We start from the raw sequence: 26,490 nt of genomic DNA on the forward strand, positions 1-26,490 counted from the left end.
TAATGTAAGATGGATGTACTGATGGTTATTGCATCTTTTAATGTGGGCAGATGGGCTTTTTCCGCCTCAGTTAAAAAAGAGACAGGGGGAAAGGCAACAAATCAGTTTTGTTTAGTGGATCAAGTGCAGGTGCTGAATCTAGAAAACCTGGCTGCACAGTCCATGCAGGAACTCATTAACAACATGGGAAATGTATCCCTCACCCTGCAAGCAGCATTCCACTTGTCCAATGGGAGTTCCCCTTTCTCTCCCGCCACCCAAATCTGCTCCAGAGGATCTCCACTGCGCAAGCAAAACAACAGCATTGTTAACAACCCTTAGTGCCAGCACCTAAGCCTGTATACTCCATCTGTAAAATGGGAATACAGTGGTATCTTGGAACTTGAATGACTCCATTCTTGAACGTTTTGGCTCCCGAACGCCCGAAACCCGGAAGTAAGTGCTCTGGCTTTCAAAGGTTCCTCAGAATACAAACGTCCAGTGCTGATTCCAGTGTACAAAAACCTAGCTGTTGGCCAATTGGAACTCAAATGTTTTGGAAGCTGAACGGTCTTCCGGAATGGATTACGTTCGAGTTCTGAGGTATCACTGTAACTGTTACTTAATTCCCATGGTTGCTGTTAGCTTGAAGATTGAAAAGGAGCATAAAGCTCTTTATAAGAGAACTCTGTAAGTAACATCATCAGTAGACTAAGGCAAGGCAATGCAGCTACACCATGCAGGCCCTGTCAGCATTAAACACATTTGTAACAGGACACAACTCACACTATCATTTTGAACAAAGCAGTAGAATCCAGTCATATTGCAAGGGAGTTTTATTTGAAAAACCATAAAGTTTGAAAAATACGTTCAATTTCTCAGGGGAAATAAAAGCTTATATAAAATGAACAAAAATATTTGGTACAAATATTCATAAAAGGGTTGTGAAAAACAGTTATAGTTCTACCACTGTGATTCTCCCCACTCCATCAGTCAACTATTAAAGGAAATTGGCATGGAAAGCATTGCTTGGATTTTTTAAAAAAATTCATTATGCACCTGGAATATTTATTAAAGATGATTTAACATTTTAAATAAGACATGAACTCTAAAGAACTGTCATAGCAACCTCTTTCAGATTTCAAATCTCCAAAGGAAGGCAGAATGATCAAGCATTTCTTGCATTCTCGAAGCAAGAAAAGGATGGGGTGTGTGGAATCTCTCTCTCTCTTGTGAATGGCTGAAAAGAAGAATCCAGATCAATAAATAGGTCCAATATCAACCCTAAAGATCCCCATCATTTGGAATGGAGTACCAGAGTCCTCTTTTCTGTGCTGCAAGCGCAAAGGAGGTGCTTTCAACGCTGACACCCAACATCTACGCATTGCAGTGTGAGGAGAAACAACTCGGGCGCAAAACAAGGTCCGCAAGTCACCGCTTGGGATTATCCAGAAGCTCAGCGTGCAAAAACACTCCGCATTCCAGAAGGTGGAGGTTCCTCTCCTTTCCAAGACTCTGTTGTGAAACCGTAACAGTCTCCATAAAGATGCACTTGCCCCACCTGGGTGCTCAGTTGCTGTTCCTTTGTGGGATGGGGAGATTTTCATGAAGGTACTTCATACTTCCTTGCTCAGAGAAATCGGAAACGATGTGATTCTCCCCTCTTAGCAGCCACTTTGTGGTCAACAGCCCCTCAATTCCAACTGGCCCACGGGCATGGATGCGCGATGTACTGATGCCAACCTCAGCCCCTGTGTGCAGAGAATAGAACAACTGGGTTGAAGAGGGCAGGAAGGAAATTCTCCAGTCTAATGGCACAAGTCAAGTTGACCAGACCTCGTTCACCCATATTTCAAGACCCCCCCCCCAACTTTCTCTCATCCTTCTTGCACTGCATTTGAGCTCTGGAGCTGCCAATTTGCTCCTTCACCTTCATGAGGTTTAGACAACTAAGGATTTGCGGTTTCATCTTCTGGTGCAGCCCCACAATGAATGCTTGAAGGAAAGCAGCTAATTCCTCAGTGCCCACCGAGTAATTTATCTTAAGGGTTTTTTCTTGTGAATTGCCACATTGTGCGGGACTTAATGCAGAGTTTGCTCACAGACCTGCACTTTACCCAGATGCAAATATATGTGTTGCCATAGATTACTCCAAGCGGCAGTCACTCTTTCGTCACTGACTGCCTCAGCTGAATCTCTCCTACAGTACATCTCTAATAATAATAATAATAATAATAATTTTTAAAAAAATTATAACATGTCCATCTGACTGGGTTGCGCCAGCCACTTTAGGTAGTTTCCAACATAATATCTAAACATCAAGCATTATAAATTTTCTGATACAGGGCTGCCTTCAGATGTGTTCTAAAAGTCAGATCATTATTTATCTCCTTGGCATCTGTTGGCAGGGCGTTCCACAGGGCAGGTGCCACCACTGAGAAGGCCCTTTACCTGGTTCCCTGTAAGTTCACTTCTTGCAGTGAGGGAACTGCCAGAGGGCCCTCGGAGCTGGACCTCAGTGTCTGGGCTGAACAATGGGGATGGAGAAGCTCCTTAAGGTAAACTGGGCTGAGATCGTTTAGGGCTTTAAAGGTCAGCATCAACACTCTGAATTGTGCTCAGAAACGTCTTTTGAATTAGGTCAGTCTTCCCCAATTCTGGGTTCCCAGATGTTGTTGGACTACAACTCCCATCATGCCTGACCAAGGGTCATGCTGGCTGGGAATGATGGAGACTGTAGTCCAACAACATCTGGAGATCCAAGGTTGGAGAAGGCCATTCTCTACATTGTCATAAATGCTCTTGTTTATGGTAGCCTCTACCGCCAACTCTCCCTTTGAGATGGCCTGGATCTCTCTAATTCTAAAATACTCTAAAGCTTTAAAAAGAAGTTCCAAGTAAATCTCCTTAAATATTCTTAACTTTAAAGGTGACCATGTGTCCTCCTTGAACACTCTCAACCTCACGCAAAATGTGTAACTTGGCCACCAGCGGCACAGGGTACCCATCGTGCTCCCTTACCTAGCCCAAAGCGATAGCCATCCGAGAAGCGGGTGCTGGCGTTCCAGAACACACAGGCACTGTCCAGGTGCTGGAGGAAGAACTCTGCTGTTTTCTCTGGGGGTGACAAAAGGATTTTTTTAAACACAACTGCTTTACAATAGAACTGTGCCAAATGTGGGCTGAAACAGAATGGTCACTTGTAAAGGCCTTTTAGAATTTTTTTGTTATACCACTGCAGCCTTTTATTATATTTAAAATGCTTGTTGATGCTTTGTTGTTAACCAGTCTGTGTTGCAAAGGTGGGCAGGATAGAAGCTTGAGTATGAATAAATTTTGTATTATGTCTCTTTGCAAGGGGGACTTGCAACAAACGAAGTTGCTGTGTGGAATGCTCCTGCTCAAGGTTCCAGCCAGCCAGTCATGACTTATTGCAGGATATTCCACCCCATTTCCCCACTGCTTTTCTCATGTTCAGTCCTCATTGGAGCTTCTACTCCCTTCCTCCTGGTTGCTGCTGTTTTGACTACTTAAGACGGGCACTCAGACAATGAGCTTGCCATTCATTTTTATTGTTCTTCTCCATAGAAAAATAAATGTTAACAGTAGGGAGCTGAACACTCAACAAGAACAAGCAGTTTTAGAAATGAGGGAACAAGGCACCAGCAAAATTTGCAATGTTACTTTTAGAGAGTGCTTTTTTCTTAAAAAACATTTAGGGGTACTCTCATTTTGACTCAAGAAAACCACCCTTTTATAGTTCAAATCGGGAAAAATAAATACAGTATATGGACAAAAATACAAAGATTCACAAAATGTTTAGGGGCATGCGTCCCCCCAGAAAAAAGCACTGCTTTTAGAACATGGAAGTTGTTGCAGTTTCTTGAATGTTGATGGAACCCGAACAGCAATTTGGACATAGTCAGCGGGATTTGTGACTCAGCCCGCCCCGCAGTCCCAAAATATCCACTGTTGGAGGCAGTATGCCTCTGAATACCAGATGGTGGGTATCACAAGTGGACAGAGTGCTATTACACTGATGTCCTACTTGCAGGCTTTCTACAGGCATATGGTTGGCTACTGTGAGAACAGGATGCTGGACTAGATGGGCCTTTGGACTGATACAGTGTGACTCCTTATGTTCTTAGTGTGTGCTCCTCTTGCACTGTTCTGGTAACTCCAGCCACACAACAGAAACCCAGGCCACAGCTCCTCCCCACACCTGCAGCAGTGCTCATGTACCTGGGAAGGGCAATACAGGCAGGGGAAGAAGATGTGGCTTGGACTCCTCCAATGTGGTCCAGATCACCAGATGTTTGTTCCTAGAGCAGCAAAGGAAGAGACACACATTGTGGAGGGTGCCAGGCCCTAGAAAGGTAACTTCGGAAAAAAGCCCCTCAGAGTTCCAACTGAGGCAATCCTGGAGCCCCCAAATGCAGAAATGCAGAAAGAAAGGAATGTAAATGCACACAAGACGTTAGACTGGCCACCAACCGTTCTCTGTGATGATTACATCTGTGTGGGAGCTCCCATATTTGTGGATGTGTTCAATCGCATCCTGTGCGCTGTCCACCACTTCAATGCAGCACTCCAGGTCCCCATATTCCGTGCGGAGTGATTTCACCTCCGAGGGGCTGAATGTCAGGTAGGAGGCAAACTTGGGGCCAGCGTGAACCTTCACCTGATGGAAGAACAAAACGTTTTCACTCACATTCCTCCTCCAAGCTTCTATGCAAAGAGGGAAGCCAAACAATGCGCAGACGGGCCATTGCTCAGCGATAAGCACACACACTGTTGCCCACACGAAAGATCCCCAGCCCAATCCCTGATATCTCCAGGAAAAAGGCCTCTTGTCTGAAACTCCAGTGAGCTGTTGATATTCAGAGTACAGTCAATACAGAGCTAGACAATCAGCATAAGGGAGTTTCCTATGTCCCTTCCTTTGTACTTTTGAAGGAAATTATCTTCCACTCTCTAGCACTTTCCTTACAGTAGCCTACTGCCACAGTTCCCATCCTGTTTTACGGGCTTGGTGGCTGAATCTCATTCAACCCTGTTGTTCAAAGCTCTCAGGCTTCAAGTTAGTGGATAAAGCACGTTCACAAGCCAATCCCAAGTCCTCCTTCAAGAATGCCCAACGCAGCAACTGACCTCTCTCTATCTTTTAAGTTCTGCCCATCCCTACTACAGAAGATCAGCAAGCAGAAGATTCCAGTCTCCAAGAAGCTTGGACTAAGATAACTTCAACAGGAACCTGCTTTCCATATATGCTTGTCTTCTATGGCTCTTCAGCCTAGGCAGAGGTGCAGCGCAGATGCCTTCCAGGACCTTGGCACCAAGATGCATAATTAGAAACGTGGCTCAAAGTGCAATGTATGCTCAGGACAAGCCACACACTACTATAAAGACAAGGCTATTGCATAAATCTATATCATGCTGCAACTGGAGCAGGCGGACACTCCTCAAGGTTTGCATCTGCAGCATCCATTCTTAGCTGGCATCTCACTGAGAAGAAACTCGTGGCAGCCACTCTCTCACGTCCAGCCTGTTCCAGCCGTCTTTACTTACCTGTTCCACTCGCAACATGTCAATGATCTGGTCAAAGACGGGAGTTCTCAGCAAGTCCCGGTGTATTAAGAGAGTCTCGAGCGCATTGCAGGCTGCAGGATATTCACACTTCGAGTCTCTCACTGGATGAAGGACAAACTATTGGTTACAAGGTGCTGCACAGCATGCAGGATCAGATATTGGGCATGCAGGATCTATACTGGGGTTTTGTTTTGTTTTTTACTAGAATCCACCAACCGTAGCCAATTGCTTAGGAAGGGGAGCTAGTCACCTATTGCACCCCATGAACAAGACACTGGGTTTGCCTGTGGACAAAGGTACAAATATACATCCAAGTTACTAAAGATCAGGGATTCTAACAGCCTAGTTTAGGAAGCAAAATTCTTTTCTTGCTACTTATGCTAAAAGAATTAGGAGTCAGAAACTGCCATTACCCTACTGAAAAGTATCCTCTGATCTACCGATCTACCAGTAGATCCCAATCTGACTTCTGTCCCTCCCCCTGCTGTAGAACATCTGAAATAAACAGGTTAAGGAGGAGCATGTTGACCATCCCTGCCCTCTCATGCCGATCACTTAGCCCAACCCTTTCAAGAAGAAGAAAAATCTCTGCCCTCTCATCTCACCTATTCTGGTGACCTTCTCCACACTGGCCTCCAAGTCCACATACACGTGACAAATTCCTTCACTGTGGCCCATCACTGGGATTCCTCTAGCAGATTTCTGGATATCCCGAACCAACTGAGACGAGCCACGGGGGATGATCAAATCTATCAGCTTGTCTAAACGGCAAAGGTCTTCCACCTCCTCCCTGGTATTCACCTGTAAAGACCACGCCAGGAGTTACAGAGGTTGCCCATGGAAGAATAAACACAGTATGGGACAAAACAGAGAATACATACCCAACAGTAGGGAAACTGCCCAGCTATTTGGGCACAATTTTGTGTGTGTGTGTGTGTGTGTGTGTGTGTGTGTACACACAACAGAAAATAAGCAGCTTGTCAAAGCACCTGGACAGAAGGCAACAAGCAGCACAGTAACGTTAATGGGGCAGGTGATCGCCTGGAAATAGCTCTGAATGGATCACAATTCCAGATTACAGACATTTCCAGGATCCCTGCCCAGTCCCAAAGAACTGCCTGCCATGTATGAACTCAAAAAATTTAGGTACTCAACACAAAGAATCACCAACCAACTTGAAGCAAGATTTAAGCAGCCTAACACATTTCAATTAAAAATGCATCTTCCTCTTTTCATAAAAGGGGAAACAATACTTAAATGAAATTCTTTCTGCCAGGGTTCTCTTTCAGGCACCATTACCCATTATTTCTTTTTAACTCAGAATATGTGGAACTTTATTTTTTTTTCTTCATTCAGTAATATATCAGGTTCTGACCCCCCTTGGACGCTGCCCTCCCAGCCTGTGTTTTGTCACCACGGTGCTGCCTGTTCCCCACTTTCTGCTCATAGGCACTTACCAGCTGCACCGCGTCCTTCACCCCGTGGATGGAAAGAGCTTCTTGAGTCAGATGGTGAAGGATCTGGTTGCTGTGCGATGCCTCTTTCCCTCCTTTCAGCAGTAAGCCATTTCCACTGGCAATGGCCAAAGCAGATACCTGCCAGAAAGGAGTGCGAGGAAGACAAGCATTAAAGAACACATTTATAACCACAGCAGCACCTAACAATTATAATGTATTGTGAGAGTGCTGTGAACCATTTCTGATTTAACAATAATAGATGTACAGTGCCATATTTCACAGGCAGCCAATGTTGTGCCCTATGCTGCTCAACTACAATAACCATCAGGCCCAGTCAGCATAGCCAATGCTCAGGGATGATGGGAGTTGCAGTCCAACAACACCTAGAGGACAATGCAATGGCTATTCTTACTTATACCTCTTATTTTGAATCTTCATTCCCCTTGTCCCTTTCTTCCTCTCCTCACCACCATTCCCTCACTTTTTGACAATATAAAACACTGAATGGGTTATGGTCCCATCAAGCTCAGATCTGTCACTTTGCTGTATTTCAATAGTAATGCTTCCAAGGTTGCAATGCTGCGTGTTTTTCTGCTAAAGCTTTGTTTTTGGAAGGTTGTAATTAATGGTGGGTATGCAATATATCTGGCTGGGAAGCAGGGGAGTTGCTATAACTATGTCCCTTCTGAACTCCTGATTAAAATTCAAGGAAAGATGCATAGCTCCAGAGACTACTTGGGCTGCGCAACTTTTTAAAAGGACCCAATGGAGGACACTATATAAAATAAAGGACAAACTATCAAGCTTGCTGCAACACATTCACATCCTAACCACAACACACAAACCTCAACTGGCAACACTTTCAGTACTAATTATTTCCCTCCCCGGGGGACAAGGTGGGGAAATCCACAATTGGAGACCTTCCCAGCTCATAGCAAGTTATATTTGCTTTGTTTCTCAGGTGACTTCTTCACACACCTGGGGGAGACAGTCGGGCCGGGATTCAAAAATCACTAATAAGACCCCAATAGGCACAGTCACTTGCTCCAGCTCCAAATCCTTCGCTACACGTGTTCTTCGAAGGACACGGCCAACACTATCTTGTGACGATGCTGCAATCTGTCGCAACCCAATGGCCAAACTATTCAGCTTGGAGGTTGACAGGCTGAGTCTCTTCAACAAAGGAAGGGCCAGTCTTCCTGAAATGGAAGCAGAAGCCAGCAAGTCAGACTTCATTTAATGAATGATTAGAATGAAGCAACAGAAATGAAGACTTCAATTAACACTGAGTCAGCAGATGGAAGTAAAAACTTAATTTGAAAAAAAATCAATACAAAGGTGACAATGTTCAGTACAATCAAAGAACTTATCACATTATCCTTTCCTGCAATCTGTGTTTCGGCTGGTCTAATGAAACACATGAATGGCTTTATGTAGAAAAAAAGATCCCTGGGTTTGCATCCATGGAGAAGTCATAGGCTTTTATGGAATAGGAAAAGCCTTTGTGACCTTGTTGCAAGACCTTCACCTGGTTCCTTTAGACAACTGTGAAACTAGGCTGTCTAAAGATTTTGGCTAGAAAGATCTCCTTTCTGTTTTGAAGCTGAAGTAACCCCTTGGGTAGCATGAACAACAAAGGTGCTCAGGTGAAACAAAAACAAAGTCTCAATGTTAAAGGAACATTCGGCCAAAGGCTTTCTAAGATTTCTTCATCTTATCTTTGTAGTCTGTTGAAGTAATAAATGGCAGCCTCAGACATCTCCAGCATCACCCGCTTGGCCTGATGAGAAATTGTTCTCACCACATACCCAACACGGACTCCACCTGCCTTACCTTTATGCTCAGCTTCTTCCAAATCTTTTTTGTTGGCCTGAAGAATCTCTTCTCGCTGGTCTGTCAGAAGGTCAGCAAGATGATAGATGATCTCTGCTCTCTGTAGTAAAATAGACAGGGAACCACCATCAGGCATCTGGTCACCATATTGACATAGGAGATGTTGTTAGCTCCTTCAAACCCACAGCCCAATCTCTCACTGAGTTGCCAGGCCCTTTGGTTTATCTCCAAGACTGCTCATCTATTCTTCAGTCAAGCTGCTGGATAGGTATCCTTGCCAGTTCAGTTTGCAACTCAATTTATTCCCCCTGGAGCACCTGCTCTACAAAAATCAACCTCCCCTCCCTTCTCCCCTCATCCTAACCATGGCAGAAGGTGCCACATGCTCCAAGTGGACTGATCTTCAGATTTCAAAGCCTAGATCCTGCTGCTTGAGCTATGACTCAGATGTTTTGGACTATAACTCCCTGACCATTGGGCCATGCTAGCTGGGACTGGTGGAGTTGGGAGTCCAAAATATCTGCAACTCGGGGGAAGATTAATTTAGGCTATGAAGATCTCACTGAACATGCTTCATGAGTAAGGCATGCACAACTCTCAGCCTGTACTACTCTTGTGGTCCCTTCCAATTCTATGATTCTAAGCCAAACAAGATTCCAAGAGCCACATTGTCATGGCCCACTAGGAGCTTGACAATCACAGTTTTGCAGTCCAAGGCAGGCAAAAAAGCAGTAACTTTATTGAGCTACTGATGGCCAGAGGGATGAATTTAGCTCAGCAGGTCTTAAAAAATAGCAGGCCTGTTCTGTATTATATAGTATATGTACTCTTTGACACAGATGTTTCATGATTGTGTTAAATTGCATGCTTGCAGAAGTGAAACTCAATGTGCTTGATCAGTCTTAATAGTAGTAAATAAAGCTTGATTTTGAAAACTATTAGTGCAGATTTCCAAAGTGTCGTTTCCACCTATTATATGGGGAAACTTTAACCTTCAACATTTATGCAAGCTGTCATCTCAGTTGGGGGCTACTACCTTTTTTTTGCATTTACTGCAAATGCCCTGTATGTGCTCTCAAGGCTGTAATATACATTATGTGACTGACTGGGCTGGTTACCTGTTCAGGCTGAAGTGCTGCCAAACTCCTGCCTCCTGTTCGAGCCATTTCAGCCTGCTGTTCCACGGTTGGGCCTTTAAAAAATAAAAAAGCAGAGGGTGGTTACATACTAACTCTCATCACGCTAATTCTGGCCACCACATACTCAATGGAGAATATTTAGAAGAGTTTATCTTCACTTCTCCCACTCTTGAATCAAAACATGGCTGAACACGCCACACCACAAGTCCAGAGAAAAGGGTGCACATTGCAGAAGCAACATTTACCTCCTAAATGTTTAGCAGGACAACCCCTAAAGTGGCCTTAAACACCCTTCTGCCTCATACAACAAAAGCATAAATAGTTATACCCTCACAGTTCTTTTGTGGCTTTTATTCTACAGCTGAAGTAACCAACTGCCTCCAGCCTCCCAAAAATTCTGCACCATGACTGTCATTCTTTGTTCCCCACAAATTCTGGACCTGACCATGCTAACCTACCTGCAGGCTTCACCTCTGAAAAAAACGTGCCCACTTTCTTCCCTTCCACAATATCTGTGATGACATGGCCAGAGATCTTGGGATGAGTTCCATTGGCAATCACTACTGAGGTACCTCCCTGGAGAGCCCACAGGGCAGCTTTCACCTGCAAATGAAGAATATTTTTAAACGCGTGTTTTCAAACAAAAGAGCATTGTTGTTTGCTGTAATTTCTGGTAGGAGTGTAAAAACTCTTTTAAGGATCAACACTTTTTCAAGACATAAAAAACAGAGGTAACTTTCCCCATTAGCCAGGAATGGGGAATCTGTGATCTTCCAGATGTGTTGTTGGACTCTAACCCCCAACAGCATCACTAATGGTCAGGGATGATGGGAGTTGTAGTCTGGAGGGCCACAGGTTTCTCATTACTGCCATAAGCAGCTCGTAGTTTATCTCAAAGGCATGGCATAGGATGCAACAGAAAAGTGTTTTTATAAAATAAATCTAGAAAATTAACATGTTTGTTATAAAGACTAAACGGGGTCTTAAGATGGTAAATGGACACAATCACAACAAAATAGTGAGGTGCTTGACCAACCTTGGCTTCCATGCCTCCCATTCCCACCCGTGATTTGGTTCCAAATGTCACAGACTGCTGGTCTCCAGGATAAAATATGTCGATGAGCTTTGCGTCATCTGATCCTGGGGGGCTATCAAAGAGTCCTGAAATGGAACGGTGGAAATGAGCTACTGGAACATACCTTCAATATCATTATGGTTGAAAAACAATGCGCATACATTTGTAAAATAAATCTTTGACCTCTACCATTCAGACAAGAAAAGAAAAAAGACTGAGGTAACTGGATCCTCTGAACCATAGGGACTGCATTGCTAGTATCGAGTCATCCAGTTGGACCGTAAGCTATCACACTAAGGGATAGCCAGGGTCAGAATTTAGAAGCAAAAGGCAGAATATGATACCTCAGGTAAAGTAATCTGGGAAGAGGTGAATCCATTTCTAAGCTCTAAGAAACTGTCAGCAGTCCCAAGACAAATAATGTATACTCTGCTTCTCTGTTTCTAACCAGCATGAATAAAGCAATGACTAATCCCTTCTCTTTTAAAGGCGTGCACTGTGAATATTGCAGTGTTCTGGCTGACTACAATGAGCCTCACAGTCAATTCCCTACATTTCCTCTTCCTGAACCGCAGCGCTGAAAAGGATCACAAAGCTGCATTGGCCATTTAGCCAGAAACAGAACAACTCTCGTACCCTCAACATCCGAAAGAACAATCAGCAGGTCGGTCTTCATTTCCACAGCCAGACGGGCTGCTAAGCTGTCGTTGTCCTTCACACTAATTACCTGGAACACACATTGTAAAAGTCAGCAATACTAGCCAGGCGAGAGCTAACCCAATGCCCAAGCAATTAACAGAAAAGCAAAGCAACAGGAGATGGTTAGGAGTCGTACTACCAGCCTCGAGTCGACAGCTAGCCTCGCAAGCAAGACCAAATAGCCAGATCTACTACATCCACAAGCAGCAAGTCACCTTGGAGAATCCAGAGCGTTATGACGTTAGCGTGCACTACAGCCCGGAGTCAGCGTGTTAGCGGGTCCACGAGTGAGCGAGCAACCACCACCCACTGAAATGCGCTACCCACGTTTACCCCCTGAAGATCACTGTTTGGCTCTGGGGGAGGAACCACAGCATCGTTGGTGTTGATTATGGGGACAATGTTCATCCGCAACAGTTCGTGCAGCGTCCCGTTTAAATTCCGACGCTTCTGCTCGTCGTGGAAATCCAAGTTGGTGACTAAAATCTGGAAGGAAGAAAAGAACTGCTCTGACAAAAATTATCCACTATCAGTTTCGGCATGAAGAGGGCCACCAAGCGTGCAAGTTACGAACGAACTAGCTGAATTCTTACAACAAAGGAAATGGAAGTTCTGTTAAGTCAAAGCAAACAAAGCGAGGGGTCGATGTACAAACCACTTCAGATGTAAAAGGTCGGCTAGCCTGTTGTGAAATCTGAAATGCAATTATCATGGCCTTATTGGGAGGAGGAAAGGGGGAGTATTAAGTTGGGCAAAGCAAAGGAAGGGATGGAGGGGTAAGGTGTTGGCATGTACTGAACTGGGGGGCCCTAGCGTTGGAATAGGCTTCCTGGCAAATAGCATGAAAGAGAGTCTTCTTCCAGGAGTCAAGAGAGAACTTGCATGGTGCCCAAGGCAGATGATACACTCTGAGGAGGAGTGTGTACAAAGTTCCCTACCTGGGCTGCACAGATGCTGTACTGTGTGAACATGGCCTCATAGAGAGCCATCAGCCCGCTCTGACCAGCAGCTGCACAGGCTCGAGCCTCCAGCACGGGAATCGCCTGCAAAGATTAGAGAACAAGTCAGCCAGGAACAGTGGTTTCTGCACCACCACCGAAGAACCCAGGTCGCTCTCCGACTTGCTTACCATGTCCTTGAGCTGGTTCTGCCCTGAGTGGAGAGCCTGCCTCACACTCTGAGAGAGCAAGATCTCGTGACGCAGCCGCTGCTTCCCAAAGGCCACAGCCCCGCTGGTGACGATCATCATCTCCCGGCCCTGGTTTTGCAACATGGATACCTGCAGGCATGAGAGAACCAACCCTTAGTCTAATTTAAAGCCATCTTACCTTGCTTCCAATTTTTAGACGCTGTTGCGATCATTCTGTAGGAAAACATTTCTCCAAAGCAGGAAGAATGTAAGCTTTCTTGGGTTTATATGTTGCCTAGCACACAGGGTAACTGGGAGGGAAAAGGCCAACTCAGAGACAATCCCTACTCTTTGGAATATGTTGGGAAAATAAATATAACCATCCCTTCTCCCTATAACATCCTAGGTTTATTATCAGTTTCATGAATATGGCACTCCTGCCTCAACATAACTGCAGCAACACCTCAGTGGGAGATGTTTTGAGGGCATTAGTACTCTGTTACAATACATCTTTAAAATGAGGATTATTTATTCCCCTTATGTTACTTCCCCACTTTGGGGGTTGCCATCATTGCAAGATAACACAGGCAGATCCTGAGATACCATTATTCTTGGTGGGAGTCTCAAAAACATTGCCTTTTAATGTTAATATTTTAATATTAATCACATGTGTTTTAATATTAAACCATATTTCTGCCCCTCTGCACTCTACTGCTCATAACATTTAAGCCCTGCCTTCAACTGTTATCTGTGTATTCAAATATTCCTCTAATCCAGTGGTTCCCAATTAGCTAGGTAATGCAGATCCCCTCTTTTTCAAAAGGCAAGCCTTGGACATCCTTACTTTTGGAAATAATAATAATAATTTTATTATTTATACCCCACTCATCTGGCTAGGTTTCTCCAGCCACTCTGGGTGGTTGTTTTTATTATGTGAATGGTGCCACCATACCCTCCAACATGCCCCAGCGCAAAACATGTCTTCTGGGCTGCACTCCTGTGTGAGTCATGTGACTTGCGTGAGTCATGTGACCATGTGAGGGCATGGCGCCCAAAAGCAGGATGTTCTGGTCAGTTGTTGGGTATGTGCCACGGACCCCCTTAGTGTGGGGGGGGGGGTTTACCACTGCTCTAATAATCCAGTCTTCTTCAGCTGATCTCAGGGTGGCATACAACGCAAGCAAATATCCAAATTAAAACAATAAAAACAGGAAGCAAAAGAGCAGGAAACTGCAATCTTTGAAACACAGTGTGGGCTGCACATTTCTAGCAACAACCAGGATTAACTAAAAGCTAATGGCCTACGAGTGCCTGGGCATTCCAGCATAAAGTGGAGACAACTTTAACCACTGAGGTGCCTGGCAGGGTTTGGTAAGGAGAACAAGCAGCCAAATGCCCTCAATGCCTCCCGGCCTGCTTACCTGCTCAACAATGGATGCCAGTCGCCCCAGGGCTAAGCCACATTCGTCTCCTCGAGTCACAACAGCGCTGCCCAGCTTCACCACAATCCTCTTGGCATGCTTCAGCTCGCTGCGGTGAGCAAAGGACTTGCCATGGGTTCGGCTGAGGGGCACCGTGATGAACGGGATGTTACTCCAGCCCCGAGCAGACTCATTCCTCAACACCAGGTTAGGAGCCAGTAGACCTGTGGTTGAAACACACAGCAAAGGCATTAGAGGCAAGTACATTGAACCAAAATCCCACCCCCCCTTTTCCAGGTCCCAGGTCAGGAGAGAGTGGGGGAGTCTGAACATATCACCTGCCTCTACCTAGTGTCCAGCTTTTAAATGAGTGAGAAAAAACATTAGCCCAAGGAACACCTTTGCAGAGCAAATTAAATATTCCAAGTACCACTTGACCAACTGACCAGAATATTCTGAGGTCATACTCTGTCTCTTGGTCTCCTTGCAGTTTTATGGAAGCCTTTTCCTTTAGGCTGAACGTCAGCCAAGACAGCTAAGGGCTTGAAGAAACTATATTTCTGCAGCAATGCTTCAACAAGCCAGTAGGGGGCAGAGTAACACAATACATTGCCAAAGCCGTGCTGCTTGCATTTTAGCAGTACAGTAGTAAGAATCAGGACACCTCGGTCTGGAATTTTAATTGCTGAGAAATTCCCAATTCTGCAGTGTTAACAGAAAGGCCTCTACCCACAGTTGCCTCCTCCTTTTTTCTTTTTTCTAATTAATTTTTATTGATTTTCTTTTCTCATAACAATATCTATAATCATTACAGAACATTCACATTTCAGTTTCCCCCTTCCCTGTTGACCTCCCTCAACTTCCATCTCTGGTTTATTATGTCTCATGTTGCATTCTGCTGTTTATATATACTTTATATTGTCATGCTGTTAAATTTCTTGTTTTATTGTAAATAAAATTGTAAATGTTTATTTAAAACATGCCAATGAGTCTATTTTTTTTTATTGTTTCTGCAAATATAATGTAAAAGGTTCCCATTCTTTTTCAAAGTCACTATTGCCCTTTTAAAACAATTTGTCTGTTAACTTTGCCAGCTCTGCATAGTTCATCAACTTTTCTTGCCGTTGTTCCTTTTACGGTATTTCTCCAGACTTCCAGTTCTGTGCTATCAGAATTCTTGCTGCTGTTGTAAAGGTAAAGGTAAAGGTAAAGGGACCCCTGACTGTTAGGTCCAGTCATGGACGACTCTGGGGTTGTGGCGCTCATCTCGCTTCATTAGCTGAGGGAGCCAGCGTACAGCTTCCGGGTCATGTGGCCAGCATGACTAAGCATGACTAAGCTGTTTCTGGCGAACCAGAGCAGCGCACAGAAACGCCGTTTATCTTCCCGCCAGAGCGGTACCTATTTATCTACTTGCACTTTGACGTGCTTTCGAACTGCTAGGTTGGCAGGAGCAGGGACTGAGCAACGGGAGCTCACCCCGTCGCAGGGATTCGAACCGCCAACCTTCTGATCGGCAAGCCCTAGGCTCTGTGGTTTAGACCACAGCACCACTCACGTCCTGTATGCTGCTGTTGTAGTGTACATAAATAATGTCCATTTTTCTTTCGGCAGCTGTTCTAAAATTCCTATCAAAAAAGCTTCCGGTTTTTTAACAAATGTCATTTTAAACATTTTTTTCAGATCGTTGTATATCAGCCCACAGTTGCCTCCTTCTGATACATACAAGGGTGAGAGCCCGCCACGTCAGTCTGCCGCCAGAATTGTCCTGAAGAACGCAAGGAAGGCAGAAGAGCAGCTCGGCACAGCATCTTGATGGAATCAACAGCGCCTGCAAGAGAACAAGGAAGCCTACATGATTCTCCATTATTCCTGTGTCCCAGGCAGTCTCCCCATGGCAAGTTGCATGATAGCCCTGCAGCAAAGTTTAATATGTGAGAAGTGGCTCTTCACTGCCACCCAGGATTTCCCTCCAGTGTTTCAGTGGAAGATTTGGGAGAAAGGTGAAAAATCTATTATGCATTGTTTTTCTTTTCCAGAATGATGTGGAATGCTGTTTGAAAATAATGTTGCAGCCAGTTATGCTACTACAAAAACTCAGAGTTACGATTCAATGGTAGTATTGTTACTTGCAGTATTAAACAAGCAATATGCTTCAGATTTTTACACTGGGAGTGCATTTTCCAAGTGGTAGAATACAAAGCATCTTCTCAACGTATCAGGTTCAGACTATGAGTCTGCTAAGCATATTGCTCCTTTAACAAACAACAATGTACAATGCAGCCCCTGATTCTTCACCTGACTCAAATTCCTCCTAAATCAAGTTTAAAGATACACAAATATAACCAAGGGCCACCGGACTAACATGAGAGGGCAGCAAGAATTTGCTTCTTTTTACTCGCACATCTTCCATTTTCTGAAGGCCATGAAACTCAGTGCAAAAGAAGCTATGGATTAGGCAGGTGCTCGTTAGAGAAATAAACTTGAAATGCAATCAGTTTAACAATGGAGGGTGAACAAAAATCAACAACAGAAATATGGGTACAGGATAGCCAATTTTCTTTACAATTACTGTGAAGCTTGCTTCTGAATGTGCATGTATATGTAGCCGGCTCCTAATTAAATGTACACAAGACAGCAACCTTATGATATATATATATATAGATATATATATTGATATATATATATATATATATATATATATATATATATATCCAAATTTATTGCTGGTCTTTATTTTAGGTATTTTCTAAGCCCTTTCTCTTAAAAATATTATTTGTTCCTGCTTATGCAGAATAATACCAAGGCTAAGACCAGATAATAAATCTTTATTATAAAGCGGATACAGTGGTACTTGGTGTTACATACGCTTCAGGTTACAGACTCCACTAACCCAGAAATATTACCTTGGGTTAAGAACTTTGCTTCAGAATGAGAACAGAAATCATGCAGCGGCAGAGCGGTGGCAGTGGGAGGCCCCATTAGCTAAAGTGGTGCTTCAGGTTAAGAACAGTTTCAAGTTAAGAACAGACCTCCAGAACGAATTAAGTTCTTAACCCGAGGTACCACTGTAGTTTCACATGTTCAGTTTACTTTTAATTTCTTTTCCTATCTTCCCAACTGGCAAAAACTAAGATATACCTAGGTTAGCGTGGAACAAGTTTCAGCTCCAACACTGGAACATTTGTAACTATTGTTTGAATAAAACTGAGACCTTTAAAACTCGCAAATACAGTATAGCACCAACTGTACAATTTCAGGTGTTCAGTTACACACTATATATTTCATTTCTTGAAATAGTTAAGTAAGTTTGAATTTGGTAAGAAAGTATTACAGTACAGTATTACAGTCCCCCCCCCCCCCAAATTGCCACCTGGTACTGTGGGTTCAATTTCAAACCTGCTTCAGACAGTAATTCAATCCTTCCTGAAACAATTGCTGCTCCATTTGCACTGGAAGAAGGGAAGATGAAAACGGCAATTCCAAAGATCCCATCCCATTCTCATTTTGACAAGAGCAATAGCAAAAAGAGGATTTCCATGTTTCTCACCCAAGCATTTCATATAAAGAGTCTGGAAGCCATTGCAGAAAAGCACTCCAATAGAAGCACTAAGACAAGGGATAGCATCACACGATGACTCAGTGATGCTACAAGCCCCAGTTTTTGCCCAGCTCCCTAGCACTGGATTAGAGAAAGCAGACATAAGCAGCCCAGGCACTGGATCCAAGAACTGTCTTTCTGAAAGCATCGATTCCAGGTGCAGAAAACTCACAATGTCAAATAAGGGCCTGTCCCTGCTCTTCAAGAAGAAAAGCTGGAGGCAGGGGTGGGGGGGGGCAGGGAAACCTCAGATAGAAGGAACTGCAGAAGTATCCAGAGTCGAGAGAGTTAATTCCTGAAAATCCAGCTGAAGCCAATTATGACTCCCTGGCAGCCGCCAATCCCTGAGCTGCTGCCTGCATGAGCCACATCAGCTCCAACAGAAAGACGGGAGAGCCCTGGAAGGAGCTGATGCAACCTGACTCCCAGCAGTCAAGGCATCACCTCCTCACACCCTACAGCTCAGCGGCTGATGAAAAAGTTCCACGTTGCAGCACAAAATCCAAGCTGAAGGCTGAAATGTCAACAAGTGTTACAGATCTCCAGTGCAGACCAGATCTGACAGCCAGTAATCAGGCCCTCTCTGCTTCTTCAAAACACACACATGCACACACACACACACACACACACACAGAGAGAGAGAGAGAGAGAGAGATTTGCAGGTGTCTTCTCTCTAAGCACTTTCAACTCTGCTAAAGATATGAAAATTGCATGCATGTTTCAAATGTGAATTACCTCTTTGCAAATATGGTAACCAGACCCTGCTTCCATGCATTTTAAAGGGAAAAAAACATGCAGCAAAAATTTCATATCCAATATCTCACAATAAGTGTCTCAAAGCAGATTTGGTCATACCACATGCCTTGCTATGGAGATTATACCCCAGAAGCAAGGAAGGGTGACCTGGATGGAGATATTCCTTGCACTGGTAATTATCCAGGAAGGCGAGGGAACCAGCTCTAGGAAAGTGCTGCCATAGGCACTCCAGTGACCCAGATTGAGGGCTGTGCCATATCTTGTTAAAGCGAAAATTTATGCGCACCTAATCAAAAAATAAGCCCTGTTGTGTTCAATGGAAGTTACTGCTAAGTATGTTTGTATAGCTTGACAGCCTTAAGAAGCATGTTATCTTTATGTCAGCCTTGACCTCAGATGTAAAACTCACCATCTAATACAGCCATGCAAAAGTGGGGTTGACATACACCTTAAGGTTTATATGGATGCCCTGCCCAATCTCCGCCATCATTCCCCTTCAAAGACGTCTTTCATCCCCTAGAGCTCAGGGGAAGAGATGGTGCCTGGCATACGCTTCAGCTTTCATTTCCATTTCGACACACCATTTTCTTGCTCATCGATTACACAATCCCAAATTATAGTGCCGCCCAGGGGTCCTTTCTCCAAGAGTTCCAGTGCAACCACGTCCCTCACTTTTCCACAACAGGGCAGCACCATCAAATTTAAAGGACAACTTCTGTATTGCTCCTGCCCAAGAGATGTGCTTCTGCTGGCCACTGAAGTAGCAAGAAGCATAACAATCTGGCTATACCTAGCAAAAGAAACTCAACTTGTTGTCATCATGGGCAAAAGCATCTCAGATCTCAGCAATTCACAGAGATGTGGGAGAACGAACTGCACCTCTGGACTCTTCTATGGGTTACGCTCTCTACAGATTCTTATCCTTGTCTCTTCCCAGTTATGTTCGTGCACTGTAAAGAAAACCACTCAGAACTTAAGAGTTTCAAAATACTCTGTTTTGAGACATATGGTTTCACATGATTGCTGAAACTTTCTGTCAAAGACTGCAGTTGCTGAGCAGAACCAGGAAGAAGAAGAGGGCAGCCAGCCAAAAAAGCAGCAAATGGTTGCCATGGGAATGCAGCATGCATAGAAACAAGGCTGAGGTCAGGAGCTCATTGATGACCCTTCAACACACCACTTTTTCCGCGTGGATATAATCTCTGTAAAGGAAGTGTGTGTTCTGCAATGTACAAATTGCTGGTTTTGCTGTCAGATTTACCAGAATCAGCCAGCTAATGCATGTGACAGCAGTTCAGTCCATGTAGTTAGCAAGCAGGAATAACAGGATAAGAAAAGATTGAATTATGGGAAAGCACTGGGCCTCCAGTAAGGCCCAAATGAGGAAGGGAAGGGGCAAAAGTACCAGTTCCTTAGCTAGAGTTCTAAGGAGTGCTCTGTGCAGGAACAGAACCTGCATGTCAGACTGCAGAGGGAGTAAGAAGAAGAGGGGCTGCAAATGGGGACTGTGCATGCTTGGATGGGGATCTAGGGGCAGCCTTGCCCAGTCTGGTGCTCTCCAGATATTTTGGAGAACTCCCATCAGACCTAGTTAGAATGGCCATGCTGGCTGGGGTTCATGGGAATTGTATTTCAACACATCTGGAGGGCACCAGGCTGAGGAAGGCTCGTCTGGGGTACAGGTAAAGGTAAAGTGACCCCTGGCCACTAGGTCCAGTCGTGGCCGACTCTGGGTTTGCGGCGCTCATCTCACTTTATTGGCCAAGGGAGCTGGCGTTTGTCCGCAGACAGCTTCCGGGTCATGTGGCAAGCATAACTAAGCCACTTCTGGCGAACCAGAGCAGCGCACGGAAATGCCGTTTACCTTCCCGCTGGAGCGGTACCTATTTATCTACTTGCACTTTGACGTGCTTTCAAACTGCTAGGTTGGCAGGAGCTGGGACCGAGCAACGGGAGCTCACCCCGTCGCAGGGATTCGAACTGCCAACCTTCTGATCAGCAAGTCCTAGGCTCTGTGGTTTAACCCACAGTGCCACCTATGAAATAGCTTTTTCTTCTTCTTTTAGTCACAAGTTATCTTGTACTGACAATTCCCCCCTGCCCCCCGTATTAAAGCCTCCTTAGGAAATTACCTACAAGGGGTCAGTTCAATATTTAACTATGGACCGAAGGCCATTTTCTGATGACTCCTCAGTACATAGCTACATGTAAATCTGATTCCTTAGAGGTGAATTCCCAAGGAAACTTCGCAAGAGGAGCATGACCAGAAAAGGTTGCCATGTGATGACTCCCCCCCCAAGCAACTTGTGTAGGTTTAACCTAACAGCTGGACTCTGTTGGAGGAATATGGGGGAAGATTTTGTTCATCCTTTTTCCGTCCAGTCCATCCTTGAATTCTTCTACTCTTTGTCAGCGTATGCACTTTCTCTGCCAGCTATTAATATGCAGAAGTTTGAAGAAAAGAAAAAACTTTTGCACACTTTGCACAAATAGGAGGCTTAACCATCACAGGGTGTAGCAATAACAAGGTTGCCTTTAAAAAGAGAAAGAACTAGGTATCAGAGAATTACCGTATTTTTTGCTCTATAAGACTCATTTTTCCCCTCCTAAAAAGTAAGGGGAAATGTGTGTGCATCTTATGGAGTGAATGCAGGCTGCGCAGCTATCCCAGAAGCCAGAACAGCAAGAGGGATTGATGCTTTCACTGCGCAGCAATCCCTCTTGCTGTTCTGGCTTCTGAGATTCAGAATATTTTTTTTCTTGTTTTCCTCCTCCAAAAACTAGGTGCGTCTTGTGGTCTGGTGCGTCTTATAGAGCGAAAAATATGGTATGTTTCATTCAGGATCTGAAGCAAATCATGTGACCTTAGAAAGCTCAGTAAAATATTATGCATATACCACTAGCATTAGTTGGAGACAGGATTCTGCACTGCATTCTCTATTAGCACGAACCAGTAAACCTTGTTTCAATATAGTACGTCCCTGTTTTCATTTCCAACCACTCAGCAGCAAGTCAGCAGAAGTGAGCCTTAAATTAGGGGTGGGGAATCTTTTAAGTCAAAGGCCCCAATCCCCCAGGGGTAAGTGTTTGGCTAAAGCCAAAAGCAGGTATGGCCAATTCCAAACATGGGTGGAGCCAAAGCCAGAAGTAGTTTTAGATCACCAATATACCTTCCTGCAAGATGGAAGTTATTCCAGGGAAGTGTAAAATTAAAAAACTCTCCTGGTACTACAAGGGCAGAAGATGGCAACTCGCAATCTAATGGTATGGCAAGCTAAGGACAAATTTCAATGGCATAAAGTTGTCTCTGAGTATAATATTCTGGACAAATGTTGCTCTTAGAAGGTAATACCTTTGCTAATAGTTTCGTGAACCTTCGCTAACCTTTCCATGGTTACCTTTGATCCCTCAAGTAATGCCACATGTCTTTGTGTACCCGCTTGCACCCCAGAGAGGTCACTTCAGTGCTTGCCAACACAGCAAAAACAACGTAGGAGGCAGCAGTTACAAGTTACTGGTCTCTGCAGCCACAACAGGCACTGTGATTCTCCAGCAGTCTGACTTCACCCCTGGAGGCGCACTCCATTGTCTCTAGAGGCAGACGGATGCCAACACCAGTAACTCCAAGTGCAGCTATGTCTGCAAGCTTTAGAAGCAATTTTGTGTGAAGTCACAAAGCACAACCCAAGAACAGAAAGTTCAGGACAGGAAACACACTTGTGTCTTGCTTCAATGAACTATCTTTACAGGAGCAAGCCTAGGCAACCCTCAGACTTGTCTGCTTCCACACACTCCTCTCCTCCTCTGGCATGGCCACAAGGAGAAGCTCTTGCTTCCATTTTTACTAATGGCATTCTCCACCCTCCGAGTTCCAGTCCTCATAACTACAACTCGCTGCCTTCAAAAAAAACAGTAATTTCATGGCGGATGAACTATAGCTTTCAGAACATATTGTTTATTAAATCAAACCAACAACATATAACAAGTGAATGTTCATAGGCTAAAAAGAATATTCATTAGAATGCTTGTTAACTCCAGCCGTAGGTTTTCCACTGAAATACTTACAAAACTGAGGTGGATACAATTCTGTATTTTCAAGCTATACTGTGTGAAAAAAGCACATGGAGGTATTCAGGTATATGCATCCATTAGCTAAAAGTGCTTAATATAAATAAGAAGGGGAGAAATATCATGTCAAGACTTACCCATTCAGTTCTGCTTAGACTTACCGTAATTTCACTCTTAAATCCTGAAAGCTTCCCTTGGGAAAACTTCTTTAGAGCATAACAAGTTACTGCAAATCCAGCTTGTCTAGTCTGGCAATCTGCAGTGGCCCAACCAAGCTCAACATTTCAGAGGAAAACTACTGCTCCCCCCTCACCCCACTAATTATATAGAGATCCAATCAAGCAGTTCTAAACAAGGGGAAAATTCCGGTTCAAAGGCTAGAGCTAACAAAGGCACCAAAATAAGATTTAATCTCTGCCGTTGGAAAAATTGGCTGTTTAGAAGATGCTAGAAAGACCTGGAAAAGAAAAAAGTTCCTTCTGTTGCACCACTATTATTAATAATTGCATGTAGCAGGAGAAACAAAGAGGTTTTGAGACAGTTAAATCCCCCTCTTCCAAAAGTTCACACACTTAATTTTACTGGGTTTTTTTACTGTTTTGCTTCTGTATATTTAGCACACTAAACAAAATGAAACACTAAGATCCTGACCAAAATTGGACGTGCATATTTTATTTATTTTTCCTGTTTAAGCTAGCCAGATATTGCTAGTTTAATTTAAACTGGTTTCCTAGGATCTAACCCAGTTTTTCATGCTTAAGAACCCCTATTTTTAGAAGTTCCCAAGCAACCATAATCTTAAATTGAGGAGCCTGTGAACTGAACATAAGAACTTAAGAGCCTTGCTGGATCCTGCCAAAGGCCCATCTAGTTCCGGCATGCATGCACTTCTTTCAGTGGCCAACCAGACACCTACGGGAAGCCCAAAAGCAGAACCTGAGCACAACTGCACTCTCCCCATCTGCAATTCGCAGCAACTTCATGCTTCTTAATCAATTGTGCATGAAAGCTTATATTACAGTACATACAGCCTTGCATTTAACAGCTTGCCTGGTACAAGTGCATAAGCAGCCTGGCGTGTGTGTGTGTGTGGAATTGCTCCATTTCTCCTCTGCTAGCCATAGAGGAAGGAAAGTCTGGCAAGTGGGCTAGCAGAGGAGGTATAGAGTGATCCACCCCTTCTTTGGCAGCAGCCAGTTGAGAGGGGGATCTTGTCTGAACACCCAGGACCTCCAGCCACACTGCCCAGGCTTGTGCCCCATAAAGGTCACTTTGGTGCTGCTAATACAGTAAAAAACCTTTTCTTACTAGCCTAAGAGGAGGGAGCACAGCCAGCATGGAAATGCAGGCTACTTTTTCTAGCAAACTAGTCATTTTTGTAGGCTTACTTACAAGACTCACAAATCTGTTCCTATTCAAGGTAACACAACACAAACTCACTTTTGCTGTAACAGACTATGCAGCTGCACCTCTAAAAATGATCTCCACATCTGTATCTACTCAGTTTTACAGTTCCCACTGAGCCTTTGTTCCTATATCCTATAATAAAAGTGGCCCAAGTTGGAAAAGAGGACCTCAGGAAAGGATTTGAGGTTTTGTTTTGATAAAAGGCCTATATTCCTTTCCATACAAAGTGGTGTTTACAAGAGTCTTTCTACATATAGCAAGTTTTGTAAGTGAGACTTTAAGCTTACATTACCTACTTAAGAGTGTCCACCCTGAACTCCCAACTTCTAGGCAGAATCAATTCCAGCTGATGTCCCAAATTCAATGCCTTGATTCATGCAATCTGCAAACACATAGCTTTTCCTCTCCAGCACCCAGGAGGGGGGAAAAACCCAGAGGGGAAAAAAACCACATCTTTTTTCTCCTACCCATTGTTAAATAATGACCTCTTGCCCCTCTAATCCAAAAGGCAACATGATCTATAAAGATAGAGACAGAGGAGTTGAGAGTAGCACAGAGGAAAGGGTTAGAGAGACAGATATGTGTATATAAGCTTTAGCGAGATTTTAGTAACCAGCAGCAGAGCAGGGTTTGTGCAACTCATCAAAGTCAAAAGAACAGAGAAAGAATACATAATTTTAAAAGCAATCTTGCCCAGAGATTGGCTGACTGACAGTTTGATTGTTAAAAAAAAAATGGAAAGGAAAGATAGAAAGAAAAAAAGAAAGAAGTTCAAGCAACATCATAACTCCAAAGAAAAGTGGGAGAAAGCTCACCCTTTAAAATACCCCTCTATAAGGTGAGAACTCAGCCTCATCCAAAGGTAGGATGCAGGTGTAACAACTGCACCCGCATTTATAAACACAAGAAGAGGGCATCAGGGTTAACACAAGTATTTATGGCAAGCCTGATTGATAAACATTTTGCATCCAGAATGAGACTTTGCCCTTCACTTTATAGTAATTTTGAAGTCTGCCCTCTCACAAGGAACTTATCTCAAATTTCCAAAAACGCAAAATAGCCTTTATCACGCAGGAAACAGACATAAAAGCAGGGGTTGCGATGGGATGCAAACTGCTCTCGCAGAAGCTGTGTTGCGCCTGCCTTTTCTTTCTTTTAATCTAAAAAAGCATTATTCTGCACACACTTTTCTTAAAACACTGCAAGTCAGACGGCACTGCTAGACGCTTGGTGGCCTTGATCGTAAGATCAATCAGCTTCCGCCTAGATATATGCCAACAGATGATTCTAGGTCTGTGCGTGACACTTCACACACGGTGGGCGCAGCACCAAGGATGCTGGACATGATGCAAGAGGCACCGTATATGTCATCACTCTCAACAAATGACCCAAGACAGCCGCAGCCGATACCCCGGACTCTTAGAAAGGCTCTGCTGTATATTCAGCCCCCTTACGTCATACACAGAAGACAATTTCCTTTATTTAAGTGCCCTGCTTTCATGCCCACAACCACCAGCAAGGGTTCAGCACCCCCGCCCCTAACCTGCCAATGGAAGCGTGGGGGGACGGGGCACAAATATATCTCTTTCCCACTTGGATCGCCCAGGGGGTTAAAAATGTGGGAGTGGGAATGGGGACCCTGCCCTCCCTCCAGGATGGATGGCAACCGAGTGCGTCAGATCCCAGCCGGGTCCATGATCAGAGCCCGACTCGCTCTCAGTGGAGGATGGGGAGACCGGGGCGATCCTGAATCCCTCCTTTGGGGCGCAGGGTCTCTATCCCCAGTTCCGCCCCCTACGAGCTCTCGCAATGGGAAGAGAGAGAAGGGATCGCCGGCCCGCTCCCTCCCCCCCAGGCTGCGGCCCCCTCCTCCGGCATCACTTACAAACTCTCCGGACGAGGAGCGGAGCGGAGCGCACCCCGGACTCCCCCCAAACACCGATCCGGCCGGCGGGAGCGATGTCAGCAGAGGCACTTCCGGCCAGGGACTCCGCCCCCTCCTTCCCCACCCATGCCCACTGCTTGCCTCGTGGCACCTGCCTCCCCTTAACGTGGGGGGGCTCCTTCCGCCCGACCCCCCCATCTGATTGCAAAGATCTTCAGATTTATTTATTTATTTGGCCGTGCAAAAATAAAATAAAATATGAAGCGTTGGGAGAGTTCCTCCTGCGAAGAGGAGCTGGCCTTCTCTTGCGGAAGAGGAATTGTTATTGAAAGGATGCGCCGGGTAATGGCAGGGTCTAGGGCCGCCCCCCCCCCAAGGCAGTTTTCTGCCTGGGGAAGAACGGAGCCTGTCCTCCTCGCCCTGTCAAGCTGCATCACTGCCCAAGGCCTGCC

General features: G+C 44.6%; 1 protein-coding gene across 6 annotated transcripts; it reads right to left on the minus strand.

Moving 5' to 3' along the window:
- Positions 1-797: 797 nt before the first annotated feature.
- On the minus strand, positions 798-26,167 carry ALDH18A1 (aldehyde dehydrogenase 18 family member A1). 6 transcript variants are annotated; one of them, XM_081008417.1, is made up of 18 exons: positions 26,039-26,167; positions 16,048-16,152; positions 14,322-14,545; positions 12,901-13,050; positions 12,710-12,814; positions 12,105-12,275; positions 11,709-11,799; positions 11,034-11,158; positions 10,456-10,600; positions 9,977-10,050; positions 8,859-8,958; positions 8,004-8,224; positions 7,026-7,163; positions 6,174-6,369; positions 5,548-5,669; positions 4,474-4,660; positions 3,001-3,096; positions 798-1,730 (listed from the first exon to the last, which is right to left on the minus strand). In XM_081008417.1, exons 2-18 carry the CDS (start codon positions 16,130-16,132, stop codon positions 1,549-1,551), a joined length of 2,412 nt encoding a protein of 803 aa, XP_080864543.1. In that variant the 5' UTR covers positions 16,133-16,152; positions 26,039-26,167; the 3' UTR covers positions 798-1,548. The 6 variants fall into 6 exon arrangements, with proteins under 6 accessions (XP_080864543.1, XP_080864545.1, XP_080864544.1 ...); XM_081008419.1 differs by having other exon boundaries at positions 12,105-12,257; positions 26,039-26,166; XM_081008418.1 differs by having other exon boundaries at positions 12,099-12,257; positions 26,039-26,166.
- Positions 26,168-26,490: the final 323 nt, after the last annotated feature.

This window comes from Podarcis pityusensis (assembly GCF_964106645.2).
Source record: "Podarcis pityusensis genome assembly, chromosome: 5".
In the NCBI taxonomy this organism is placed as follows: Eukaryota; Metazoa; Chordata; class Lepidosauria; order Squamata; family Lacertidae; genus Podarcis; species Podarcis pityusensis.